The 17,004-nt window shown below is 46.9% G+C and overlaps 1 protein-coding gene and 1 pseudogene across 1 annotated transcript; one reads left to right on the plus strand and one right to left on the minus strand.

Annotated features, from left to right (window-relative positions):
- LOC139274060 (zinc finger protein 271-like) overlaps positions 1 to 17,004 on the minus strand; it is a 67,533-nt pseudogene that overhangs the window by 27,945 nt on the left and 22,584 nt on the right.
- Positions 3,125 to 5,184, plus strand: LOC139272866 (zinc finger protein 16-like). Its single transcript, XM_070888974.1, has 2 exons — positions 3,125 to 3,335; positions 3,380 to 5,184. The coding sequence occupies exons 1-2, from the start codon at positions 3,125 to 3,127 to the stop codon at positions 4,165 to 4,167; spliced, it is 999 nt and encodes a 332-aa protein (XP_070745075.1). The 3' UTR covers positions 4,168 to 5,184.

A 17,004-nucleotide genomic window follows, 5' to 3' on the forward strand; every position in this document is an offset into this window, starting at 1 on the left:
CCACCTTCTCTGGTCCAAGGAGAACAACCCCAGCTTCTTCATTCAATCCATGTAACTGAAGTCCCTCATCTCATGAATCATTCTTGTAAATCTTTCCCACACCCTCTCTAAGGCCTTCACATCCTAATGTGCGGTGCCCAGAATTGGACACAATACTCCAGTTGAGGCCGAACCAGTGTTTTATAAAGGTTCATCATAACCTCCTTGCTTTTGTATGCCACGCCTCTGTGATGCCCAGGATCCCGTAAGCTTTTTTAACTGCTTTCTCAACCAATCCTGCCACCTTCAGCGATTTGTGCACATATACCCGCAGGCCTCACTGTTCATGCACCCCCTTTAGAATTGCACCCTTTAGTTTATTTTGCCTCTCCTCATTCATTTAATTATGCTTCTCTAATTTTATTTCTTAACTCAGATTCACGGCCTCAATTTATTACTTCCTCTGAGCCCCACAACTTCATCTGGCAGCGTAATGTTGGCGAGTGGTGATTGATTGCCCTGGGAACCAACAGGAAGAGAGCTCAGAGGCCAGAGGGCCCAGGGAGCAGCATGTTCTGCAACCAATCGCGGTGCTTGAGGCGCGGATCCCGAGTCGGCCTGTCAGGTGAGTCAGTGTGAACCCCTGTTTAAGAATTTATCTTTTAAAAGTTAAATCGAGGTTTCTTTTGTCAACAAAACAGTTTAACATTTGTCAGTATTTTGTTTCCCTGGAGTTCCTATTATGAGTTTCAGACACTTCAGTGCCAAGTGATCCAGGTGTTTAAAGGTCATTCATTTCCCTCTTTCCATGTCACTGTTAGTTAAAGATACAGAGATTGATTTCCCCTCATTATGCATTCGTAGTAGTTAAAGTAACACCCTTCCTGTTGGTAGTGAGTCACATTCTGTGCTGGAGGAGATGGCTGATGGCATCAGCCTTTAAAATACACCACGGCACCACGGGTGGTTCAGCTGCACAGGACGGAGGAAGAAGACTGGAAGAGCAATAGTGGTAGGGGACCTGATACTTGGGGAACAGACAGGCGCTTGTGCGGCTACAGACATGACTCCAGGGGTGGTATATTGCCTCCCTAATGCCAGGGTCAAGGTTGTCACTGAACGGCTGCAGGACATTCTGAGGGGGCTGGGGGTGAATAGCCAGAGGTCGTGGTCCATATTGGCACCAATGACAAAGGTAGAAAGCGGGATGAAGTTCTTCAGGCAGATTTTAGGGAGCTAGGAAGGCGATTAAAAAAATAGGATCACAAAGGTAGTAATCTCTGGATTACTTCCGGTGCCACATGCTCGTGAGTACAGAAATAGGAGGATAGAGCAGATGAATATGTGGCTTGAGATGATGCAGGAGGGAAGGCATTAGATTCCCGAGGCATTGGGACTGTTTCTGGGGGAGATGGGACCAGTACAAGCCGGGGAGAGCCTAAGCTCGGTGGTGGGAAAATTATTGGAAAAAATTCTGAGGGACAGGATAAATCTTCATTTGGAAAGACACGGATTAAACAAGGACAGTCAGCATGGATTTGTTAAGGGAAGGTCGGGTCTGACTAACTTGATTTAACTTTTTGAGGGGCTATACAGGAGGGTCAATGAGGGCAGTGCATTTGATGTAGTGTACATGGATTTTAGCAAGGCTTTTGATAAAGTCCCACATGGCAGATTGGTCACGAAAGCAAAAGCCCATGGGATCTAAGGCAAAGAGGCAAATTGGATCCAAAATTGGCTCAGAGGCAGGAAGCAAAGGGTAATGGTCGATGGGTGTTTTTGTGACTTGAAGTCTGTTTCAAGTGGGGTTCCGCAGGGCTCAGTACTCGGTCCCTTTTTTATCAGTGATTTGGACTTGAATGTAAGGGGTATGATTAAGAAGTTTGCAGATGATACAAAAATTGGCCTTGTGGTTGATAATGAAGAAGAAAGCTGTAGACTGCAGGAAGATGTCAATGGACTGATCAGGTGTGCAGAACAGTGGCAAATGGAATTCAATCCAGAGAAGTGTGAGGTCATGCATTCGGGAAGGGCTAACAAGGCAAGGGAATACACAATGAATGGTAGGACACTGAGAAGTGTAGAGGAACAGAGGGATCTTGGAGTGCTTATCCACAGATCCATGAAGGTTGCAGGGCAGGTAGACATTATAAATACATTAAGAGCAAGATAACTAGAGAAAGAGTGGGACTTATTAGAGACCACAAAGGAAATCTGTGTGTGGAAGCAGAAGATGTGGGTCTGATTCTTAATGATTACTCTGCATCTGTTTTCACAAAAGAGAGGGGTGATGCAGAGTTTGCAATGAGGGAGGAATGTGAAATATTAGACGAGATAAACATAGCTAGAGAGGAAGTATTAAGGGGCTTAGCAGCTTTGAAAGTGGATAAATCCCCAGATGAAATGTATCCCAGGCTGTTAAGAGAAGCAAAAGAGGAAATAGCAGAGGCTCTGACCATCATTTTCCAATCCACTCTGGCTACAGGTGTGGTGCCAGAGGACTGGAGGACTGCTAATGTTGTACCTTTGTTTAAAAAGGGAGAAAGGGATAGACCGAGTAATTACAGGCCAGTCGGCCCAACCTCAGTGGTGGGAAAATTTGTAGGAAAAAATCCTGCATTTCTATCCTGTACTTAGTGATGTCTTTTGTATACTCCTTTTACAGGGTATTAGAAGGGGGAAATATGGAAATGAGAAACTCAAACATCACATCAAGATCTGACAGTCATTCGATGCATCAGGACCTGAATATCATCGGCCTTTGACTGTGGAAGGAGAAATGTTTGTCTGTTCTGTCTGTGGGAAAAGATTTCAAACATCAGTGTGACTGGAAAAGCACCGAGACACACACACCCGAGTGACAGTGTTCTAGTGCACTGCCTGTGGAAAGAGCTTTAACCAGTTACACAGCCTGAAAAAACATCGCACCATTCACAGCGGGGAGAAACCGTACACGTGTTGTGTGCGTGGGCGAGGCTTCAACTGATCATCCAACCTGGAGAGACACAGGGGCACCCACACCACGGAGAAACCGTGGGAATGTGAGGACTGTGGGAAGGGATTCAATTAACCGTCCCGGCTGGAAACTGGGGAGAGGCTGTTCACCTGCTCCTTCTATTGGAAGGGATTCACTCAGTTGTCCAACATGCTGACACGCCAGCGAGCTCACAATAGGGAGAGGCCGTTCAGCTGCTCCGTGTGTGGGAAGGGATTCACCTGTTCATCCCACCAATTAGATCATGCTGATGGGAGACCACTTAAATGCTCTGACTGTGGGAACAGTTTTACAGCCTCTGAGGACCTGATTAAACACCAGCGAGCTCACACTGACGAGGAACCGTTGTGTTGCTCTCACTGTGGGAAGAGGTTCCGGCAGTCATTCCGTCTGGCTGAACACCAGCTCCTTCACACCAGCTCCTTCACACTCATGAGAGTCCATTCAGTTGCTCTCGCTGTGGGGAGAAGTTCAGCCAGTCATTGCAACTCGCTGAACACCAGCGAGTTCACACTGGGGAGAGGCCATTCACCTGCTCCGTGTGTGGGAAGAGTTTCCCTCGTTCATCCCACCTTTTGAGACACCGGCGTGTTCACAGCGGGGAGAGGCCGTTCACCTGCTCCGTGTGTGGGAAGAGTTTTTCTCGTTCACACCATCTTTTGAGACACCAAATCACTCACACCGGGGAGAGGCCGTTCACCTGCTCCGTGTGTGGGAAGAGATTCACTCAGTTATCAGTCCTGCTTGGACACCAGAAAGTTCACTCTGATAAGAGACCGTTTAAATGTTCTGATTGCGAAAAGACCTTTCAAAGAAATAATAATCTGCTGATACACCAACGCACTCACACTGGGGAGAAACCATTCTCCTGCTCCGTGTGTCAGAAGGGATTTGTTTCATCAACCCAGCTGCTGCAACACCAGCGAGTTCACACTGGGGAGAGGCCGTTCACCTGCTCCGTTTGTGGGAAGACATTCACTCAGTTAGCCAACGTATTAAAACACCAGCGAGTTCACACTGGGGAGAGGCCGTTCACCTGCTCCGTTTGTGGGAAGACATTCACTCAGTTAGCCAACGTATTAAAATACCAGCGAGTTCACACTGGGGAGAGGCCGTTCACCTGCTCCGAGTGTAGGAAGCGATTCACTGCTTCATCGAGCCTGGTGACACACCGGCGAGTTCACACATTTTGACCGAAGTTGGATTCTGCTGTTATTGCTGCTGATAATCACATCCAGGACTGAACCATGTTCATTCTAACAGTTGGGGTTTGTTTCTCTTTATGTTAATGACCCCTATAACTGGCTGGAGATTAATATTCTGGATCAATGCCAAATAAATCGGCTTTGTTTCAAATACAGTGTGTCGAGTATTTGATGTCTCCAAGGTAAGAGGAGACTAATTAATGTCCTGTTACTGACTGCTCCATTTTTGGGCCTTTTCTCCTTTCTAATTTTAGATTATTTCAGTTCTCAGACCTTCGGTTACTCTCCGGGACAAGTCCCAGCTCACCCTACCTTCCAGAGTACCTCTTCTAGCCTTGGGATCAGGGAAGGTAGCGGTAACACGCCTGGGATCACTAAACACAAAACCCAGTCTGTTAATCACTTTCAGCTACTTGACTTAGCGTGTGCCCCATAGCATCTCTTCCACCTTCGATGTGTGAATAGAGCATCACGCCTGCAAACTTAGTTTTCAATTTAAATCCATCCAACAAATGTATTGAACAAAAGATGAACTAGTAACCAGATGATGACCCAATAATCCTGCTGTATATTGTAGGCCAATGAGACTCTGTTAAGCTGCCAGTGAGCTGCTGGAATGCTCTGTATTTTGCCTGAATGAAAATGGACTGAAGATTTATCCCAGTGTAACCTTTGCTGTTATGAAATGAGTGTCTTTGAATGAGCCTTGTGTCCTTGCTCATGTCTGCTGGAATTGTGTAGAAAGGGGATGTGTAAAGACATGGTGTTTGTATGGAGATGTGAAACAAGGAAACGGTATCTGTGTGTGACAGTGACACAGCCTTGTGGTCACAGTCAGAACAATGCACAGATATCCTTGTGGTTATGGTTTGAGCAGGGTCAGATCAGGAATGTAGCAAACAAGTTCAGTATAAATATCGCCAATGTAGCCGCAGCTTGTTAGACACACCTGGGGAGAGGAGAGCTCGGAATCCACTGCATTATCTCTGTTCTCCGGATCCAGTAACTATACTGTCTCTGTATTTTTGCAGTCCTGTTCATAATGTCAGTAAAAGACAATCTGTTGTTGTGAGCTTGATTATCTGGTGTCTGAAAACACAAGATTAAATATTTAGAGACAACAAGCTGAACAAATAAACACATCACGGCCCAGTACTCCAGCTCTATATTCACAGGAGAAAGTCTGTTATCTAACTCCTCGAGTGGACAGAATAAAGAAAGATCCCAACTGTAAGAGCCCCTTGATGCAGTTATAAATAGCTTTCAAATCCTGACTGATATCAATTGGGGGTTGGAGAGTAGGGTTGAAGGAGGGGTTGGAGAGTAGGGGTGAAGGAGGGGTTGGGGTGAGGGGGGTTGGAGAGTAGGGTGAAGGAGGGGTTGGGGTGAGGGGGTTGGAGAGTAGGTGAAGGAGGAGTTGGGGTGAGGGGGTTGGAGAGTACGGTGGGTGAGGGTGTTGGAGAGTAGGGTGAAGGAGGGGTTGGGGTGAGGGGGGTTGGAGAGTAGGGGTGAAGGAGGGGTTGAGGTGAGGGGGGTTGGAGAGTAGGGGTGACGGAGGGGTTGAGGTGAAGGGGGTTGGAGAGTAGGCATGAAGGAGGGGTTGGGGTGAGGAGTTGGAGGGGTTGGGGTGAGGGGGGTTGGAGTGTAGGGTGAAGGAGGAGTTGGGGTGAGGGGGTTGGAGAGTAGGGGTGAAGGAGGGGTTGGGGTGAGGGGGGTTGGAGAGTAGGGGTGAAGGAGGGGTTGCGGTGAGGGGAGTTGGAGAGTAGGGGTGAAGGAGGGGTTGGGGTGAGGTTGTTGGAGAGTAGGGGTGCAGGAATTGCGGTGAGCAGGGTTGGAGATTTGGGGTGAAAGAAGTTGGGGTACATAAGAAATAGGAGGAGGAATCGGCTATTTGGACCCTCGAGCCTCCTCCATTCTATAAGATCATGGCTGATCTGACGTTGGCCTCAACTCCACTTCCCTGCTCGCTCTTCATAACCCTTAAATTCCCCCATCTCCACTTAAATACATTCAATGACTCAGCCTCCACAGCTCACTGGGGTAGACAATTCCAAAGATTCACGACCCTCTGAGAGAAGAAATTTCTCCATCTCTGTTTTAAATGGGTGACCCCTTACTCTGAAACTATGGCCCCAAGTTCCAGTTTCCCTCTACGAGCGGAAACACCCTCTCTGCATCTACCCTGTCAAGCCCCATCAGAATCTTATACGTTTCAATAAAATCACCTCTCATTCTTCTAAACTTCAATGAGTATAGGCCCAACCTGCTCAATCTTTTTTCATAAGACAACCCCTTCATCTCAGGAATCAACCTAGTGAATCTTCTCGCCAATGCAAATATATCCCTCCTTAAATAAGGAGACCAAAACTGTATGAAGTACTCCAGGTGTGGCCTCACCAATACAGTTGTAGCAGGACTTCTCTGCTTTTATACTCCATCCCCCTTGCAATAAAGACCAACATTCCATTTGCCTTCCTAATTACTTGCTTTACCTGCATACTCACTTTTTGTGTTTCACGTACAAGGACCCCCCGATCCCTCTGTACCGCACCATTTTGAAGTTTCTCTCCATTTAAATAATAATTTGCTTTTTTATTCTTCCTTCCAAAGTGGATAACCTCACATTTTCCCACATTATACTCCATCTGCCAAATTTTTACTTAACCTTTCTATATCCCTTTGCAGATTCTTTGTGTCCTCTTCACAACATGCTTTCCCACCTGTCTTTGTATTATCAGCAAATTTGGCTACATTACACTCGGTCCCTTCATAGATTGTAAATAGTTGATGCCCCAGCATTGATCCCTGCGGCACCCCGCTAGTTATTGTTTGTCAATCTGAAAATGACCCACTTATCTGACTATACTGGGGTGAGGGGGGCTCACTGCCTACGAATAGACTCTGTTGAACTTTAATGAGGTTTCTTTTCCCTTTACAATGTTTTGAGTTGTATGTTTAACTGAAGTCAGATACAGGGCTGCAGTTACTCGCGGGCACTGGGCTGTTTCTAGTGAATGAATGTGGCCGGTGTTAGTGGGGAATAGATTTGTGTGGGATCATTCTGTGCTAAACACATTGCTGGGCCTCAGTCCCAGTGAAGAAGTGCTGTTGAAACACAAACCCAACAGAGATTTAAACCCTGCGGGCAATCCCTCAGTGACATCATTGTGGCTGGGTGAAAGATTCCTTCCCGTGTATCCAGGGCCATTTACACTGAGACACATAATCCTGGGACCACTTACACTGAGACACACAATCCTGGGACCACTTACACTGAGACACCAAATCCTGGGACCACTTACACTGAGACACCAAATCCTGGGACCACTTACACTGAGACACACAATCCTGGGACCACTTACACTGAGACACCAAATCCTGGGACCACTTACACTGAGACACATAATCCTGGGACCACTTACACTGAGACACCAAATCCAGGGACCACTTACACTGAGACACCAAATCCAGGGACCACTTACACTGAGACACCAAATCCAGGGACCAGTTACACTGAGGCACCAAATCCTGGGACCACTTACACTGAGACTACAAAATGGGAATGGGAGAGCCTCAGTATGGGGAATGGTTATGATGATGAATCCAGCTGTAGTGAGGGCGGAAGGCGGTTAATGGATGAAGTTCTGACGGTGGAATTAGACAGGGACAGGTGGGGCCTGGTGACAGGTTATTGTCAGAAGCCCTTTTCAGACAGGCCGATAATTGGATGTAACCAGTGCAACACCGGGATCTGCCTGTTCTTGTCCCACAGTCCCAAAGTCTAATGTCCCTGATGTTTTTTTTCTCTGAAAAATGTGGAGATGTGAAAGGAGGGAGGAATGTGGGCTCGGTCAGAAAGAAGGTTCCTGGAATGAACAAATCATGAGGCTGTTTTCTGAATCGTCTGTGTGAGGTTTATAAAATAAAAAAATTAAAATCGAAGGGTCCAGTGACACTGCATTGTCAATAGTGGTTTCTAACCCAAATCACTAACTCGTAAACCGAGCATCGTATCCACTATCCCGAATCAATAATCACCGGCCCCAAACACTAATCCCAATCCTAACCACTAATCACCGGTCCCAACCACTAATCCCAATCCTAACCAATAATCACCGGCCCCATCCACTAATCCCAATCCTAACCAATAATCACCGGCCCCAACCACTGACCCCAATCCTAACCAATAATCACCGGCCCCAACCACTAATCCCAATCCTAACCAATAATAACGGTCCCAACCACTAATCCCAATCCTAACCAATAATCACCGGCCCCAACCACTAATCCCAATCCTAACCAATAATCACCGGCCCCAACCATTAACCCTAATCCTAACCAATAATCACCGGCCCCAACCACTAACCCCAATCCTAACCAATAATCACCAGCCCCAACTACTAACCCCAATCCTAACCAAAAATCACTGGCCACAACCATTAATGCCAATCCTAACCAATAATCACCGGCCCCAACCACTAACCCCAATCATAACAAATAACCACCAGACCCAACCACTAACCTCAATCGTAAACAATAATCACCGGCCCCAACCACTAATCCCAATCCTAACCAATAACCACCGGCCCCAACCACTAATCCCAATCCTAACCAATAATCACCGGCCCCAACCACTAATACCAATCCTAACCAATAATCACGGCCCCAACCACTAATCCCAATCCTAGCCAATAACCACCAGCCCCAACCACTAACCCCAATCCTAACTAATAATCACCGGCCCCAACCACTAATCCCAATCCTAACCAATAACCACCAGCCCCAACCACTAACCACAATCCCAACCAATAACCACTAGCCCCAACCACTAACCTCAATCCTAACCAATAATCATCAGCCCCAACCACTAACCCCAATCCTAACTAATAATCACCGGCCACAACCACTAATCCCAATCCTAACCAATAACCACCAGCCCCAACCACTAACCCCAATCCTAACGAATAATCACCGGCCACAACCACTAATCCCAATCCTAACCAATAACCACCAGCCCCAACCACTAACCACAATCCCAACCAATAACCACTAGCCCCAACCACTAACCTCAATCCTAACCAATAACCACCAGCCCCAACCACTAACCCCAATCCTAACCAATAACCACCAGCCCCAACCACTAACCCCAATCCTAACCAATAATAACGGCCCCAACCACTAACCCCAATCCTAACCAATAATCACCGGCCCTAACCACTCACCCCAATCCTAACCAATAATTACCGGCCCCAACCACTAACCTCAATCCTAACCAATAATCACCGGCCCCAACCAATAACCCCAATCCTAACCAATAATCACCGGCCCCAACCACTAACCCCAATCCTAACCAATAATAACCGGCCCCAACCACTTACACAAATCCTAACCAATAATAACGGCCCCAACCACTAACCCCAATCCTAACCAATAATCACCGGCCCCAACCACTAACCCCAATCCTAACCAATAATCACCAGCCCCAACCATTAACCCCAATCCTAACCAATAATCACCAGCCCCAATCACTAACCTCAATCCTAACCAATAATCACCAGCCCCAATCACTAACCTCAATCCTAACCAATAATCACCGGCCCCAACCAATAACCCCAATCCTAACCAATAATCACCGGCCCCAACCACTAACCTCAATCCTAACCAATAACCACCGGCCCCAACCAATAACCCCAATCCTAACCAATAATCACCGGCCCCAACCACTAACCTCAATCCTAACCAATAATCACCGGCCCCAACCACTAACCCGAATCCTAACCAATAATCACCAGCCCCAATCACTAACCTCAATCCTAACCATAATCACCGGCCCCAACCAATAACCCCAATCCTAACCAATAATCACCGGCCCCAACCACTAACCCCAATCCTAACCAATAATCACCGGCCCCAACCACTTACACCAATCCTAACCAATAATCACCGGCCCCAACCATTAACACAAATCTTATCCAATAATCACCGGCCCCAACCATTAACCCCAATCGTAACCAATAATCACCAGCCCCAACCATTAACAGAAATCTTATCCAATAATCACCAGCCCCAACCATTAACCTCAATCCTAACCAATAATCACTGGCCCCAACCAATAAACCCAATCCGAACCAATAATCACCAGCCCCAACCACTAACCCCAATCCTAACCAATAATCACTAGTCCCAACCACTAACCCCAATCCTAACCAATAACCACTGGCCCCAACCACTAACCCGAATCCTAACCAATAATCACCGGCCCCAACCACTTACCCCAATCCTCAGCAATAATCACCGAACCCGACCATTAACCCCAATCCTAACTAATAACCACTGGCCCCAACCACCAACCCCATTCCTAACCAATCATCACTAGCCACAACCACTAACCCCAATCCTAACCAATAACCACCAGCCCCAACCACTAACCCCAATCCTAACCAATAATCAGAGGCCTCAACCATTAACCCCAATCCTAACCAATAACCACCAGCCCCAACCACTAACTCCAATCTTGACCAATAATTACCGACCCCAACCATTAACCCCAATCCTAACCAATAACCACCAGCCCCAACCACTAACCCCAATCCTAACCAATAATCAGTGGCCTCAACCATTAACCCCAATCCTAACCAATAACCACCAGCCCCAACCACTAACCCCAATCCTAACCAATAATCACCAGCCCCAACCACTTACTCCAATCCTAACCAATAACCACCAGCCCCAACCACTAACCCCAATCCTAACCAATAATCAGTGGCCTCAACCATTAACCCCAATCCTAACCAATAACCACCAGCCCCAACCACTAACCCCAATCCTAACCAATAATCACTGGCCCCAACCACCAACCCCAATCCTAACCAATAATCAGTGGCCTCAACCATTAACCCCAATCCTAACCAATAACCACCAGCCCCAACCACTAACCCCAATCCTAACCAATAATCACTGGCCCCAACCACCAACCCCAATCCTAACCAATAATCACTGGCCCCAACCAATAAACCCGAATCCTAACCAATAATCACCGGCCCCAACCACTAACCCCAATCCTAACCAATAATCACTAGTCCCAACCACTAACCCCAATCCTAACCAATAACCACTGGCCCCAACCACTAACCCGAATCCTAACCAATAATCACCGGCCCCAACCACTTACCCCAATCCTCAGCAATAATCACCGAACCCGACCATTAACCCCAATCCTAACTAATAACCACTGGCCCCAACCACCAACCCCATTCCTAACCAATCATCACTAGCCACAACCACTAACCCCAATCCTAACCAATAACCACCAGCCCCAACCACTAACCCCAATCCTAACCAATAATCAGAGGCCTCAACCATTAACCCCAATCCTAACCAATAACCACCAGCCCCAACCACTAACTCCAATCTTGACCAATAATTACCGACCCCAACCATTAACCCCAATCCTAACCAATAACCACCAGCCCCAACCACTAACCCCAATCCTAACCAATAATCAGAGGCCTCAACCATTAACCCCAATCCTAACCAATAACCACCAGCCCCAACCACTAACCCCAATCCTAACCAATAATCACCAGCCCCAACCACTTACCCCAATCCTAACCAATAACCACCAGCCCCAACCACTAACCCCAATCCTAACCAATAATCAGTGGCCTCAACCATTAACCCCAATCCTAACCAATAACCACCAGCCCCAACCACTAACCCCAATCCTAACCAATAATCACTGGCCCCAACCACCAACCCCAATCCTAACCAATAATCACCGGCCCCAACCACTAATCCCAATCCTAACCAATAACCACCAGCCCCAACCACTAACCCCAATCCTAACCAATAATTACCGACCCTAACCATTAACCCCAACCCTAACGAATAATCACCGGCCCCAACCACTAATCTCTAAACCTACACCCAAACCCCAGCCCGTAACCAAGGATTATTGAAGGGATCAATGGAGGACCTAATGACATGATAAAGGAAGGATTTGAAACAATGATCTTGATTAAAGAAATAGTGCAAGGTATGTCAGTAACAAGAGATTCAATCACCGAAACCATCAAAATCAACAGTGACAATTACAAAGATCAGAACATTTCAAAGGCCGTCACATTCAACATGTGTGAAGGAGTTTTAAAAAATCAGATCCAAAAAGGGATAACTGGTCCAGAAAATAACAGATTTAAAATCTTATCCAAGATAGTTCTATAAGGGGTGGGTCACCAGAACTTCAGATGAGTATAAAGTGAGACACTACAGTTCAGTCTGTCACACCCACAAGCCATGTACACAAACAGAACAAGCTTGGGATTTGATGTGATAGGCAGTGAGACCATGTCTTCATTTGGATCTGCCCATCGCAGCGTGTGTCTACCTTGCTGACTCAACCTCTGCGGGGCCAGCGTGGGCACTGGACGCCTTGGAGTGGCCTGCTGCAAGTCGCTCGGCCCCGCTACTTCATCTGTTGATGATGACGTGGCCGCAGGTACCACAGATGAAAACTCTAGGTCATCTTCTTCCTCCTCAGATTCTTGTTCCTCACCTGTGGTGATGATCACCTGCAGTGGAACAGGTGTTGGTGCAGGGGCATCGGGAGTCTGGGTAGCTGCAAAACATCATTGAGGTTATTAGAAGAGAAGGGTAGACATGAGAATGCTAGCGCTGCGCTGGCATATGTACAAAGAGCAACACTACTGCAATAAATGTGAACGAGAGACGTTACATATGATTAACCTGAGAGTACAGAAGCTGCATGCATAATATTACATCATTCATATATTATAATGAAATGCCATTAAATTACTTTAAATTACCACAGCTTTACTACTGTTTTACACATTACTCACGTGGTGCAACAACGGGATCTGCATCACCACGGATGGCAGAACGATTGTGGGTGCCCACTAATGCTGCGGCACGTTCCTCCAAGTCTGTGAGTGGGTGGAGCTCAGCAGGCCCTCCCTCCAGTCCGCCTCTGCTCCGCATGATTCTTGGATACCTTCCTCTGCAAATATGACAAGAGCATGGCTTAAGCTAATTGACTGGGTACTGTTATGGAAACACAACTGATATTGTCATCCACAATTACTCACCCCACATTCTATTCATCCATAACTTTTAACGTTATATGCTAATACAGTTTGTATCCACAATGGATGCATGGTTATAACATCTACGTTCAGAAAAAATATTTAATAAGATCATGTTTAGGAACTATTGCTTGACACCAAACATCTTGCGTACAATCTCCAGGAAAGGCCCCATCCACAGGCTGTGCCATTCGGCGCCTGATGGGAGGTAGGAGGTTTATTTGAATTGATGCAGGTCCCCCGGGTGCGGGGGGGGGGGATCAGAACTGCTGGTGAGCTCGGCAAAGACAGGACTGTAATGCGAGGGGGCACCGTGTCCATGGGCTGTGCTCGGAGACCTCCGTGTGGCTGGCGCTAATGTCCCAAAGTATCCCAGGGCAGACAGTGAGCCAGGGCAGTTCTTCCCCCAGTCCAGGCTGGGTCACTGTGTGAGTGACAGCAGCCAGAGATCCTCACACAGTCTGGGTAAAGGTGACCGGACCCCTCGGTGCTCAGTCGTGCCCCATCCACCAACCAAAAAGGAGACAGTGCCCAAGTTAAAGACTTGCTCACAGCACACAAAAATTCTCCTGAACTATCGTGATGGAAATGCCGAATGTTTGCGGTCTGTCTGTTTCCAGTCATTCCTTTAAATAATAATTAATACTGTTGATTAAATGTAAGGCATCTGAGCAAAATTAGACTTAAAGGATAGAGGTTCTGACCCCATGCAAATCTTAACAGAGAAGCTACCCAAGATTATCCAGCTTAATTACAATCGGCAGATTTGCATTCGAATTAATTTAGTGGATCATTACAACTTAAAATGTAATAATTTAATACTTACTCTTGCCGAAGCAACCAGGATGTTCCAGCTGTTGTGGCACTGGTCTGCCTCACGCCTATCGTGGGCCACAGAAGTAACAACGGCGGTGATATCGCCCCATATTTTTTGATAGGTCCGGCGGGGGGAGGTTTCCCATGCCCACCCCGGGTTAATTGTCCCCACCTATTCACCACCTCATTAACAAGGGCCTCATTCGCCCCATCCAAGAAGGCTTTCGCTCTCCTACTCCCTGACACTTCCTCCTGCTGCATACTCGTATCACTGGACATCTTTCAAGGTATCAGACTGCGTGCTTTCTCTCTCCTTCTCTCTCTCTCTCTCTCTTTCACTCTTCTGAGCATGCGCAGATGACCCCTGAACTCCCAAATCGCGGGAAAACATCTTTGCTAAAAAAAAACGCGCGTGTGCAGAACGCCCGTTGCTATAGACGCCAGACTTGCATGACTGAATAAATCGCTAAGGCCCATTTCACATCGCTAAGGCTATCGCCCAAAATAAAAAGGCGAAACTAGCGCTTTTTAAAATGGGCTACATTCCAGCGATCATGAAAAATAAAAAAACACTGAAGACGGAAATCTCGCCCATTTTTGGGTGATGGCGATCATAGTGGAAAGTCTAGCCCTTAGTTTTTTTCATGGAAAAAGCAAATATTCGACACATTGTTTGAAAAAAGCTGATTTATTTAATATTTATCCAGAATATTAAACTCAAGCCCAGTTATAGAGGTTATTAACATCAGCAGAAATAAAGCACGATTGCCATAGTGAACATGATTCAGTCCTGGATTTGATTACTTCTTAGATGGTCCCTCATATCGAGGATGACTTGCTTCCCCACCAAAAAGGGATGAGTTCACAGCTGTTTCAATGATGGACCTGACATTCCAGGTCCCGAACTCCATATTGAAGGTTGGAAGATGCCTGTGCGTGGATTTTATTAACGTGTGGTGGCCGTTGCACACCAGCCACCACACGGGCTTGACAGAGCTAGGTCTTGTTCCAGTGGCAACAGGAGACCAGCTCTGCTGCACGGACCTAGTGCACACACATATCGCAGTGTGGGTTGGCCCGTGCTGCCCCTGGGCCCACGCCTCTTCTGGGCCCAGAACTCACGCCTCTGCTGGGCCCCAATCACGTTGCTCTACAATCTCTCGCTGCTCCTTCGCCCCGACCTCGCGCTCCTGCTGTACCTGCCCACGCTCCAATCAGAGACCTTGGTTTTGGTGACGTCCAATCCAGTCGCCCTTCTCCAAGTCGTCGCACTCCTGCACCAGCTCACTCTGCTCCCTGAAGTGGCCTCCACGCTGCTCCCGGACCGCCGTACCTCCACTCCTTTTATGGCCCCGACCTGCGGCTGATGGTTTCTTGCAGGTCGGGGCCTCCACACTGCCATGATTAACAGCAGTAATAACAGTAGAATCCAACCACTGCAGTTAGTTGTGAACTCACTGGTGTCTGAGCGGAGTGCATGACTGAGCGAATCCCTTCCCACTCGGAGCAGGTGAACGGCCTCTCCCCAGTGTGAGTACGTGGTGCGTCAACAGATCCTTTGTGCTTTTAAAGCTCTTCACACAGCCAGAACATTCAAATGATCTCTTAACAGTGTGAACATGTCGGTCTGTCAGAGGTTACCCACACTCAATGTAGGTGAACAGTCTCTCCCCAGTGTGAACTCGCTTGTGTGTCAGGAGCTTGGATAACTGAGTGAATTCCTTCCCACACATGGAGCAGATGAACAGCCTCTCCCCAGTGTGAATGCATCAATGAATATCCAGCTGGGATGGGTAATTGACTCCCTTCCCACAATCCCCACATTTCCACGGTTTCTCTGTGGTGCGAGTGTCCTTGTGTCTCCAGGTTGGACGATCAGTTGAAGCCTCGTTTTTTTTCAGGCTGTGTAACTGGTTCAAGCTTTTTCCACAGGCAGTGTGTAAGAATAAAAGTGTTTATTAATGATTAAAATTGATTCTGTATGTATAAATGTTAAAAGTGTAGATTATACGGAAAGGCCTGTTGTGTTGAAACAAAATGAAAGCCTACAGGTTGCCAGCATAAGCTGAATTTTGAAACAAAAGAAACAAAATTACATTTTCCAACATTCCATGGACTCTGGATCAGTTCCTATGGACTGAAGGGTAGCTAATGTAACCCTACTTTTTTAAAATAGGAGGGAGAGAGAAAACAGGGAATTATAGACCAGTTAGCCTGACATCGGTAGTGGGGAAAATGCTGGAATCAATTATTAAAGATGTAATTGCAGCGCATTTGGAAAGCAGTGACAGGATCGGTCCAAGTCAGCATGGATTTATGAAAGGGAAATCATGCTTGACAAATCTTTTAGAATTTTTTGAGGATGTAACTAGTAGAGTGGATAAGGAAGAACCAGTGGATGTGGTGTACTCGGACTTTCAAAGGGCTATTGACAAGGTCCCACACAAGAGATTAGTGTGCAAAATTAAGGCACATGGGATTGGGGGTAATATAGAGAACTGGTTGGCAGACAGAAAGCAAAGAGTAGAAATAAACGGGTCCTTTTCAGAATGGCAGGCTAGTGGGGTACTGCAAGGTTCAGTGCTGGGACCCCAGCTATTTACAATATATATTAATGATTTAGACGAAGGAATTGAATGTAATATCTCCAAGTTTGCAGATGACACTAAGCTGGGTGGCAGTGTGAGCTGTGAGGAGGATGCTAAGAGGCTGCAGGGTGAATTGGACAGGTTAGGTGAGTGGGCAAATGCATGGCAGATGCAGTATAATGTGGATAAGTGTGAGGTTATCAACTTTGGTGGCAAAAACAGGAAGGCAGATTATGATCTGAATGATGACAGATTAGTAAATGGGGAGGTGCAACGAGACCTGGGGTGTCATTGTACATCTGTAATTGAAAGTAGGCGTG

This window comes from Pristiophorus japonicus, chromosome 9 (genome assembly GCF_044704955.1).
Source record: "Pristiophorus japonicus isolate sPriJap1 chromosome 9, sPriJap1.hap1, whole genome shotgun sequence".
In the NCBI taxonomy this organism is placed as follows: domain Eukaryota; kingdom Metazoa; phylum Chordata; class Chondrichthyes; family Pristiophoridae; genus Pristiophorus; species Pristiophorus japonicus.

Coding starts and splice junctions, on each gene's coding strand:
- LOC139272866 (XM_070888974.1), top strand. CDS start 3,125: ATGCTGACACGCCAGCGAGCTCACAATAGGGAGAGGCCGTTCAGCTGC. Junction 3,336..3,379: donor ACCGTTGTGTTGCTCTCACT/GTGGGAAGAGGT, acceptor GCTGAACACCAG/CTCCTTCACACCAGCTCCTT.